This window comes from Triticum aestivum, chromosome 6D (assembly GCF_018294505.1).
Source record: "Triticum aestivum cultivar Chinese Spring chromosome 6D, IWGSC CS RefSeq v2.1, whole genome shotgun sequence".
Classification (NCBI taxonomy): domain Eukaryota; kingdom Viridiplantae; phylum Streptophyta; class Magnoliopsida; order Poales; family Poaceae; genus Triticum; species Triticum aestivum.
The window spans coordinates 335,656,868-335,668,432 of record NC_057811.1 but is presented as its reverse complement, the minus strand read 5'-3'; the positions used below and the strand labels follow the sequence as shown (position 1 = coordinate 335,668,432).

The 11,565-nt window shown below is 46.5% G+C and overlaps 1 protein-coding gene across 1 annotated transcript; it reads right to left on the bottom strand.

The window, feature by feature from the left end:
• Window positions 1-10,028: 10,028 nt before the first annotated feature.
• Window positions 10,029-11,287, bottom strand: LOC123141582 (homeobox-leucine zipper protein HOX24). The gene is made up of 2 exons (XM_044560688.1): window positions 10,828-11,287; window positions 10,029-10,707 (listed from the first exon to the last, which is right to left on the bottom strand). The coding sequence occupies exons 1-2, from the start codon at window positions 11,209-11,211 to the stop codon at window positions 10,414-10,416; spliced, it is 678 nt and encodes a 225-aa protein (XP_044416623.1). The 5' UTR covers window positions 11,212-11,287; the 3' UTR covers window positions 10,029-10,413.
• Window positions 11,288-11,565: the final 278 nt, after the last annotated feature.

Below are 11,565 nucleotides of genomic sequence, written 5' to 3'. Positions count from 1 at the left end.
AGGATTATCCTCATTGCTGCACAGAAGAATTATGTCCTTGATACACCCCTAGGTGACAGGCCGATTGCAGGAGTAGATGCAGACGTTATGAACGTTTGGCAAGCTCGATATGATGACTACTTGATAGTTTAGTGCACCATACTTTACGGCTTAGAATCGGGGCTTCAAAGACGTTTTGAACGCCACAGAGCATATGAGATGTTCCAAGAGTTGAAATCTGTATTTCATACTCATGCCCATGTCGAAAGGTATGAGACCTTTGACAAGTACTTTGCCTACAAGATGGAGGAGAATTGCTCAGCTAGTGAGCATGTGCTCAGAATGTCTGAGTACTACAATCGCTTGAATCAAGTGGGAGTTAATCTTCCAGATAAGATAGTGATTGACAGAGTTCTCTAGTCACTATCACCAAGTTACTAGAACTTTGTGATGAACTATAATATGCAAGGGATAACGGAAACGATTCCCAAGCTCTTCGTGATGTTGAAATCGACGAAGGTAGAAATCAAGAAAAGCTGTTGATGGTTGACAAGACCACTAGTTTCAAGAAAACGGCAAAGGGAAGAAGGGGTACTTCAAAAGGAACGGCAAGCAAGTTGCTGCTCCCGCGAAGAAGCCCAAAGCTAGACCCAAGCCTGAAACTGGGTGCTTCTACTGCAAAGGAAATGGTCACTGGAAGTGGAACTACCCTAGATACTTGGCAGATAAGAAGGATGGCAAAGTGAACAAAGGTATATTGGATATACATGTTATTGATGTGTACTTTACTAGTGTTTATAGCAACCCCTCGGCATTTGATACTCATTCAGTTGCTAAGAGTAGTAACTCGAAACGGGAGTTGCAGAATGAACAGAAACTAGTTAAAGGCGAGGTGACGATGTGTGTTGGAAGTAGTTCCAAGATTGATATGATCATCATCGTACACTCCCTATACTTTCGGGATTAGTGTTGAACCTAAATAAGTGTTATTTGGTGTTTGCATTGAGCATGAATATGATTTGATCATGTTTATTGCAATATGGTTATTCATTTAAGTTAGAGAATAATTGTTGTTCTGTTTACATGAATAAAACCTTCTATGGTCATACACCCAATGAAAATGGTTTGTTGGATCTCGATCGTAGTGATACACATATTCATAATATTGAAGCCAAAAGAGGCAAAGTTAATAATGATAGTGCAACTTATTTGTGGCACTGCCGTTTGGGTCATATTCGTGTAAAGCGCATGAAGAAAATCCATGCTGATGGGTTTTTGGAATCACTTGATTATGAATCAGTTGATGCTTGCGAACCATGCCTCATGGGCAAGATGACTAAGACTCCGTTCTCCGGAACAATGGAGCGAGCAACTGACTTATTGGAAATAATACATACTGATGTATGCAGTCCGATGAGTGTTGAGGCTCGCGGCGTGTATCGTTATTTTCTGACCTTCACAGATGATTTGAGCAGATATGGGTATATCTTCTTGATGAAACACAAGTCTGAAACATTTGAAAAGTGCAAAGAATTTCAGAGTGAAGTGGAGAATCATCGTAACAAGAAAATAAAGTTGCTACGATCTGATCGTGGAGGAGAATATTTGAGTTACGAGTTTGGTCTTCATTTGAAACAATGCGGAATAGTTTCACAACTCATGCCACCTGGAACACCACAGCGTAATGGTGTGTCCGAACATCGTAACCGTACTTTTATTAGATATGGTGCAATCTATGATGTCTCTTACCGATTTACCACTATCGTTTTGGGTTATGCATTAGAGACAACTGCATTCACATTAAATAGGGCACCATCTAAATCCGTTGAGACGACACCATATGAACTGTGGTTTGGCAAGAAACCAAAGTTGTCGTTTCTTAAAGTTTGGGGTTGCGATCTTATGTAAAAAGTTTCATCCTGATAAGCTCAAAACCAAATCGGAGAAATGTGTCTTCATAGGATACCCAAAGGAGACAGTTGGGTACACCTTCTATCACAGATCCGAAGGCAAGACATTCGTTGCTAAGAATGGATCCTTTCTAGAGAAGGAGTTTCTCTCAAAAGAAGTGAGTGGGAGGAAAGTAGAACTTGATGAGGTAACTGTACCTGCTCCCTTATTGGAAAGTAGTTCATCACAGAAATCTGTTCCTGTGACTCCTACACCAATTAGTGAGGAAGCTAATGATGATGATCATGTAACTTCAGATCAAGTTACTACCGAACCTCGTAGGTCAACCAAAGTGAGATCCGCCCGAGAGTGGTACGGTAATCCTGTTCTGGAGGTCATGTTACTTGACCATGACGAACCTACGAACTATGAGGAAGCGATGATGAGCCCAGATTCCGCAAAATGGTTTAAGGCCATGAAATCTGAGATGGGATCCATGTATAAGAACAAAGTATGGACTTTGGTTGACTTGCCCGATGATCGGCAAGCCATAGAAAATAAATGGATCTTCAAGAGGAAGACGGACGCTGATAGTAGTGTTACTATCTACAAAGCTAGACTTGTCAAAAAGGTTTTGACAAAGTTCAAGTTCAAGGTGTTGACTACGATGAGATTTTCTCACTCGTAGCGATGCTTAAGTCTGCCCGAATCATGTTAGCAAATTGCCACATTTTATGAAATATGGCAAATGGATGTCAAACCTACATTCCTTAATGGATTTCTCAAAGAAGAGTTGTATATGATGCAACCAGAAGGTTTTGTTGATCCTAAAGGTGCTAACAAAAGGTTTTCTCAAAGCATCTCGGAGCTGGAATATATGCTTTGATGAGTTGATCAAAGCATATAGTTTTATACAGACTTGCGGTGAAGTCTGTATTTACAAGAAAGTGAGTGGGAGCACTACAGCCTTTCTGATAAGTATATGTAAATGACATATTGTTGAGCAGAAATGATGTAGAATTTTCTGGAAAGCATAAAGGAGTATTTGAAAGGAGTTCTTCAAAGAAAGACCTCGGTGAAGCTGCTTACATATTGAGCATCAAGATCTATAGAGATAGATCAAGACGCTTGATAAGATTTTCAATGAGTATGTACCTTGACAAGATTTCGAATTAGTTCAAGCTGGAACAGTCAAAGAAGGAGTTCTTGCCTGTGTTACAAAGGTGTGAAGTTGAGTAAAGACTCAAAACCCGACCACAACAGAAAATAGAAAGAGAATGAAAAGTCATTCCCTATGCCTCAGTCATAGGTTCTATAAAGTATGCTATGCTGTGTATCAGACCTATTGTGTACCTCACCAAGAGTTTGGCAAGAGGGTACAATAGTGATCTAGGAGTAGATCACTGAACAACGGTCAAAATTATCCTTAGTGGAATAAGGATATGTTTCTCGATTATGGAGGTGACAAAAGGTTCGTCGTAAAGGGTTACGTCGATGCAAGTTTTGACACTAATCCAGATGACTCTAAGTCTCAATCTAGATACATATTGAAAGAGGGAGCAATTAGCTAGAGTAGCTCCGTGCAGAGCATTGTTGACATAGAAATTTGCAAAATACATACGGATCTGAATGTGGCAGGCCCGTTGACTAAACTTCTCTCACAAGCAAAACATGATCACACCTTAAGTACTCTTTGGGTGTTAAATCACATAGCGATGTGAACTAGATTATTGACTCTAGTAAACCCTTTGGGTGTTGCTCACATGACGATGTGAACTATGGGTGTTAATCACATGGTGATGTGAATTATTGGTGTCAAATCACATAGCGATGTGAACTAGATTATTGACTCTAGTGCAAGTGGGAGACTGAAGGAAATATGCCCTAGAGGCAATAATAAAGTTGTTATTTATATTTCCTTATATCATGATAAATGTTTATTATTCATGCTAGAATTGTATTAACCGGAAACTTAGTACATGTGTGAATACATAGACAAACAGAGTGTCACTAGTATGCCTCTACTTGACTAGCTCGTTGAATCAAAGATGGTTAAGTTTCCTAGCCATAGACATGAGTTGTCATTTGATTAACGGGATCACATCATTAGAGAATGATGTGATTGACTTGACCCATTCCGTTAGCTTAGCACTTGATCGTTTAGTATGTTGCTATTGCTTTCTTCATGACTTATACATGTTCCTATGACTATGAGATTATGCAACTCCCGAATACCGGAGGAACACTTTGTGTGCTACCAAACGTCACAACGTAACTGGGTGATTATAAAGGTGCTCTACAGGTGTCTCTGATGGTACTTGTTGAGTTGGCATAGATCGAGACTAGGATTTGTCACTCCGATTGTCGGAGAGGTATATCTAGGCCCTCTTGGTAATACTCATCACTATAAGCCTTGCAAGCAATGTGACTAATGAGTTAGTTGCGGGATGAAGTATTACGGAACGAGTAAAGAGACTTGTCGGTAACGAGATTGAACTAGGTATTGAGATACCGACGATCGAATCTCGGGCAAGTAACATACCGATGACAAAAGGAACAACGTATGTTGTTACGCGGTTGACCGATAAAGATCTTCGTAGAATATGTGGGAGCCAATATGAGCATCCAGGTTCCGCTATTGGTTATTGACCGGAGACGTGTCTTGGTCATGTCTACATAGTTCTCGAACCCGTAGGGTCCGCACGCTTAAAGTTCTGTGACGATTGGTATTATGAGTTTTTGTGTTTTGATGTACTGAAGGTAGTTCGGAGTCCCGGATATGATCACGGACACAACAATTGATCTGTTGATCTCTTAGCCGTGTGCGGTGCCCCCCTCCACCATAATCCACCTCGATCATATCGTAGCGGTGCTTAGGCGAAGCCCTGCGTCGGTAACTTCATCAACATCGTCACCACGCCGTCGTGCTGACGAAACTCTCCTTCGAGCTCTACTGGATCGTGAGTTTGCGGGACGTCACCGAGCTGAATGTGTGCTGAACGCGGTGGTGCCGTACGTTCGGTACTGAGGATCGGTCGATCGTGAATACGTACGACTACATCAACCGCGTTGTCATAACGCTTCCGCTTAACGGTCTACGAGGGTACGTGGACGACACTCTCGCCTCTCGTTGCTATGCATCACCATGATCTTGCATGTGCGTAGGAATTTTTTGAAATTAGTACGTTCCCCAACAAACACAGTCCACGGTCTTTGGTCCAAGCTTACGCTTTTTGGGGGTCGGCACATTGACTTTCGCCAAACAACCCCAAGTGCACAAGTAAGAGAGTGTAGTTCTTTTCTTTTCCCATTGCTCATAGGGAGTAGTCTCATTATCCTTTGCGGGAATTTTATTCGGGACATGACATGATGTCAATACAGCCTCCCCCCACCATGCCTTGGATAAACCTGATGTATCTAACATGGCGTTAGCCAAATCTGTTAGAGTACGGTTTTTCCGTTCAGCAACCCCGTTTGACTGGGGTGAATAGGGAGGCGTCCTCTCATGAATAATACCATGTTTGATACGTCTCCAACGTATCTATAATTTTTGATTGTTCCATGCTATTATATATTCTGTTTTGGATGTTTAAATGGGCTTTATTATACACTTTTATATTATGTTTGGGACTAACCTATTAACCGGAGGCCCAACCCAAATTGTTGTTTTTTTGCCTATTTCAGTGTTTCGAAGGAAAAGGATATCAAACGGGGTCCAAACGGAATGAAACCTTCGGGAACGTGATTTTCGGAACAAACGTGATCCAGAGGACTTGGAGTGGACGTCAAGCAATCAACAAGGAGGCCATGAGGCAGGGGGCGCGCCCTCCACCCTCGTGGGCCCCTCATAGCTCCACCGACCTACTTCTTCCTCCTATATATACCTACGTACCCTGGAAACATCATATACAGAGCCAAAACCCTATTTCCACCGCCGCAACCTTTTGTACCCGTGAGATCCCATCGTGGGGCCTTTTTCGGTGCTCCGCCGGAGGGGGCATTGATCACAGAGGGCTTCTACATCAACAGCATAGTCTCTCCGATGATGTGTGAGTAGTTTACCTCAGACCTTCGGGTCCATAGTTATTAGCTAGATGGCTTCTTCTCTCTCTTTGGATCTCAATACAAAGTTCTCCTCGATTCTCTTGGAGATCTATTCGATGTAACTCTTCTTTTGCGGTGTGTTTGTCGAGATCCGATGAATTGTGGGTTTATGATCAAGATTATCTATGAACAATATTTGAATCTTCTCTGAATTCTTTTATGTATGATTGGTTATCTTTGCAAGTCTCTTCGAATTATCAGTTTGGTTTGGCCTACTAGATTGATCTTTCTTGCAATGGGAGAAGTGCTTAGCTTTGGGTTCAATCTTGCGGTGTTCGATCCCAGTGACAGTAGGGGAAACGACACGTATTGTATTGTTGCCATCGAGGATAAAAAGATGGGGTTTATATCATATTGCATGAGTTTATCCCTCTACATCATGTCATCTTGCTTAAAGCGTTACTCCGTTCTTATGAACTTAATACTCTAGATGCATGCTGGATAGTGGTCGATGTGTGGAGTAATAGTAGTAGATGCAGGCAGGAGTCGGTCTACTTGTCACGGATGTGATGCCTATATACATGATCATACCTAGATATTCTCATAACTATGCTCAATTCTATCAATTGCTCGACAGTAATTTGTTCACCCACCGTAATACTTATGCTCTTGAGAGAAGCCACTAGTGAAACCTATGGCCCCCGGGTATCCATTATATTAATCTCCCATTATTTCTATCACCGTTTGTTTTGCTTTCTTTACTTTTAGTCTTTATCATAAAAATACCAAAAACATTATCTTATCATCTCTATCAGATCTCACTTTTGCAAGTGGCCGTGAAGGGATTGACAACCCCTTTATCGCGTTGGTTGCAAGGTTCTTATGTGTTTGTGTAGGTGCGTGGGACTTGAGCGTGGTCTCCTACTGGATTGATATCTTGGTTCTCAAAAACTGAGGGAAATACTTACGCTACTTTACTGCATCACCCTTTCCTCTTCAAGGGAAAACCAACGTAGTGCTCAAGAGGTAGCAATGTTCCGCACAGAATAAATCAAACTCACTAGAAAAGTACTCTCCACCACGATCAGACCAGACTCGTTTTATTTTCTTCTCAAGTTGGTTCTCAACTTCAGCCTTATAGATTTTAAAGTAGTGTAGAGCCTCATCCTTTGTATTTAACAAATACACATAACAGAATCTAGTGGAGTCATCAATCAAAGTCATGAAGTATTTCTTTCCACCTTTAGTCAACACACCATTCATCTCACAGAGATCTGAATGTATGAGCTCTAGTGGTGCCAGATGTCTCTCCTTCGCAGGCTTGTGAGGCTTACGAGGTTGCTTTGTTTGCACACACGCATGGCACTTAGAGCCTTTGGCTAAAGTGAAACTTGGTATTAGATTCATCTTATCTAGCCGCGTCATACAACCGAAATTTATGTGACAAAGACGTGAATGTCAAACCTCACATTCGTTCACATTGGAATGAATTTGGTTCACGACTTTATTACAGAAATCCTCCAGGGAAAGGCGGAACAAACCACGACAATCATATCCTTTTCCAACAAATAGTCCATACCGAGATACGACTACTTTGTTAGACTCAAATACTAACTTAAACCCTTATTTAGATAGAAGGGAGCCACTAACGAGATTCTTCTTTATGGCGGGGACATGCTGCACGTTCTTCAGTTGCACGATCTTTGCCGAAGTAAACTTCAGATCTACTGTGCCAACACCATGAATAGAAGCATGCGAGCCATTCCCCATCAGAACGGAACAATCTTGTGCGACCTGGTAAGAAGAAAACAAAGACACATCAGCACACACATGAATATTGGCCCCAGTGTCAATCCACCAATCAGTGGACTGACAAACTGAAAGTATGGTAAACAAATTACCATACCCAGATGCCGCATCATTGTAGCTCAGAGTGACATCACAGACTTGGAGTCATGTGCTGGCTTCTTGTACTTGTTCGGGCACTTGTTTGCCCAATGTTCATCTGAACCACAAGTAAAGCAGCCATCTCTCTTTTGTCTTTCTTCTTACCCTTTTTCTTAAAGGTAGTATTCTGCTGGACAGAGTTCTTTCCCTTAAACTTGTGGGAGTTCTTCTGCACCATATTGGTGCTAGAAGAACCCTCTGCCCCTTTCACGTGTGAGTCCTTTGCTCTCGAGTTTTGCTCAACACTTAGATGACCGATGACATCCTCAACAGAGAATTCACGTCTCAAGTGCTTGAGAGAAGTAGCAAAGTTTCTCCATCCAGGAGGGAGTTTTGCATTAATGCAACCCGCGACAAACTTGTCCGGTAACTCACACTTCAGGAGCTCCAACTCCTTAGCGATGCATTGTATCTCATGGGCTTGGTCCAATACAGAACGGTTATCAACCATTTTGTAATCATGAAACTGCTCCATAGCATACAACTAGCTTCCAGCATCGGTTGTGCCGAATTTAGCTTCGAGCGCATCCCACAAATTCTTAGCAACACGCATATGGAGATATGCGTCCACAAGCTTGTCTCCGATCACAGTAAGAACGGCTCCCAGAAAGATGGTGGTCGCCTCCCTAAACGCATTCTCCTGTTCAGGAGCAATCGTTATCGTGGGAGACACACCACTAACCTAGAACACGTTCATTGATGTGAGCCACAAAGTGGTCCTCGTCTGCCAACGCTTAAAATGCATTCCAGTAAACTTTTCCGGTTTCAGAGCAGCGACGAAGCCATGAGTCGAAAAGTGCCTAAAATAAGGGTTTTGGATTGTTGAAAATATTAGTACTTTTTCAACTAATCTAATCCACGAGTAGACAGTAAGCATGGCATAAAAGGTATGCATCTCATAGCGATACCTAAGCATACTAGCACGTACAGAACATAGAAGCGAACCATCTATGAGCAGCACATATACGGCTAGTACAAGTACGAGTAAACGAGGGATGAACAGATCATACCCTCCGGTTGGCCAGGCCAACGCGGCGACGGCAACAGCAGCCTCGGCGTTGTCTGTGGCCTTCTTCTTGGCGGCGGCGTCGTCAGCCATGGGGTCGATGCAGGGGAAGTACTGGAAGCAGAGGCGGACGGAGACGGGGCGGGAGCAGTCGCGTCGAGACGCTCCCCAAAAACCTTATTGCCGTTCTCCCGGGCAGGATCTCGAACGACAGGGTTTCGGAGGCACCTGCTCTCCCAACCAACCGTGCACGCGGTCGTTGGGATGGGATCGCCGGAGGCAACACAGTGAGAGGAACAGTAGATGACGGCTAGGGTTGTACGAGAGGGAGTGAATGAACTGAGTTAGGATTCACTCCACTGGCCAGCGCCTTCTTATATAGGCCATCAAGTAGATGGGTTTGGGCCAGGCCCGCGACCGAGTCCGCGAACAACCCACGGTCCGCGTCGTGACGAGGCGAGGCGAGGCGGGGCGGGCGACGAAGGAGGAGGAGCGCGCGTGTATAGCTCCTATTCCCAAGCTCCCAATAGCAAGTGATGGAGCAGCCCTTATAAAGAGGTCTCACTCCCACACTTCCCACCACTTGCCGCACAAATGCATGGGCCTTAGAGATTAACTAGGGATTATTGTCTTATATGGGCCCAAGCCCATCCATAATCCATCAGCCACAGCATCCCAGGGACACGTCCGGAGACGACCCCATCGTCCTACCCAAAGGACGAAATTTGGTTAAAGCGAACATCCGTTTGACGTCGCGCGGTCGAGTTGGAGTTGGCCTTAGCATCTGCGCGCTTCTTATTTGATGTGGCGGGCGGTCGCTTTCCAGGTGAGTGAGTCGTTTCCACCACCCATTGAGCCGCCGGGCCACGCATCCACAACTTCCTTTTCTCGCCGAACCGTCCTCTCCTCCGGCGACAGCCGCGCCTCCCGCGTCGTTTTCCCGCTGCCTCTTTCTCGTCTTTGGCCCCCGCGCGCGACAGTGCCGGACGAACCAACGGTCGACACGCCGGGTGGCGTCCAAAGCAGCAACAGACGATACGAATCATCCCCCCTGTGTTGCCGCGACAGCGACGCTCCTCCCCTCTCGTCGTCTCCGGTGCACGCGCGTTCTGGATCGATCGGTCGCCCACAGGCACAGTAAATAAACACGCGCGCGAGAGGAGAACACAGGAACGGATGTATGGATTTCTAGAGCGACATGGGCAGCTGGTGAAACACGTTCTCTATAGGTAACAGTGGTTCTCTTTCGTCGGCGACGACGCCACAGGAATCACATGAGTGACAGCCGCCAGACACGGTTCGCGTGACTCTTAAGCCATTTTCACGGACATGAATCCCAGAGTCGACGGAGCAGATCGTCGGCCGGTCGGCGGGAGGATTTCTCGCATCAGATTTCATGGCTGCTTGCATGTGGGATCCCTACTACCTATCTGTTCTACGATTCTACCTGACGGCCCGATCGACCTGATCTACATAGTCCGGATCAACCAGCTAGACAAGCTAGCAACAGCATCGACGTACACAGATGTAGTGTATGCAACGTTGGTTCATGCCACTGCGTTCCACTCCACCAGCGGCCATGACGTCTCCCACAGCTCCGGAGTGGCGCAGAACGGCTCGTGCAGGTCAACCCCGTACGCCAGGTGGTCGTCATACTCGTACCAGCCCGGAGTTGAGCCGTCCGAGACGTCTGTCGCCGGCGCCACGCTCTCATCCTTCGCCTTCATGACGCAGCTGCTAACGTTGTTTCTCTTGTCGTCCACGTCGGCGACGGCGCAAGAGCCGCCGCAGCTGGCGCTCTGGTCCTGCCGCTCGTTCAGCTTCTTCTTCAGCTCTTCCAGCTGCACATCGAGCAGACGACACCATTAGCATGCACGCGACTCACGTATCTGTAATGAACTAATGATCGACGACCGGCCATGGAGCATGGAGGATATGGCATGCATGTGCTGGTTAATTACCTGCGCGGCGAGAGTGAGCTTTTCCTGCTTGAGCGACTCGACGCGAGCGCGGAGGGCGTCGTAATGGCCGCGCAGCTCGGCGAAGTCCTGCTCCAGCTGCTTGGAGCGCCACCGGGCGCGCTTGTTCTGGAACCAGATGGCCACCTGGCGCGGCTGCAGCCCCAGCTGGCGCGCCAGCTCCGCCTTCTCCCGGGGCTCCAGCTTGGCGCGCCGCGTGTGGAACGTGCTCTCCAGCGACCGCACCTGCTCCTCCGTGAACCGCCGCTTCCTCTCCCCGGCGCCGCCGCCGTTCAGCTGATGCTGCTGAAGGAACTGGCCGTCGTCCCCCGCCGCGGCGTACATGCGCGGCGGCGGCGCCAGCAGGAACTGGCAGTCGCTCTCCATTTCGGAGCCGTCGCGGTATTGGAATCGAATCGTCAGAGACAGAACTCCAGTGAACCAAGCTGGCTAGTAGCGCGTGCATCTGTGGCGCGTTTGGAACGTGGTGCACCGGCCCGGTTTTATACGGGTCCAGAACGGAACTGCGCGACGCACGCGCACACGTGGCGCCGATCGAAACCCGCGGGCCCGTCGTCGCTGTATCGGGCCGTACAGGTGTCGCGCATCGGGCCGGTGGCCCGCGGGCATATGCACGGAATGGTTATCCGTCTCCAGATCGACTTGGGCCTCGCGCCGGCCGGACACGTGGTGTGCGCGCATCGCTGGAGTGCGAGATCCTCTCTCTCTCTCTTTTTTTGC

Bases quoted from the DNA above. Each gene is read 5' to 3' on its own strand.
- LOC123141582 (XM_044560688.1), bottom strand. From the start codon at position 11,211: ATGGAGAGCGACTGCCAGTTCCTGCTGGCGCCGCCGCCGCGCATGTAC. The intron at 10,708-10,827 runs GTAATTAACCAG...CTCGATGTGCAG, and splicing joins AGCTCACTCTCGCCGCGCAG to CTGGAAGAGCTGAAGAAGAA.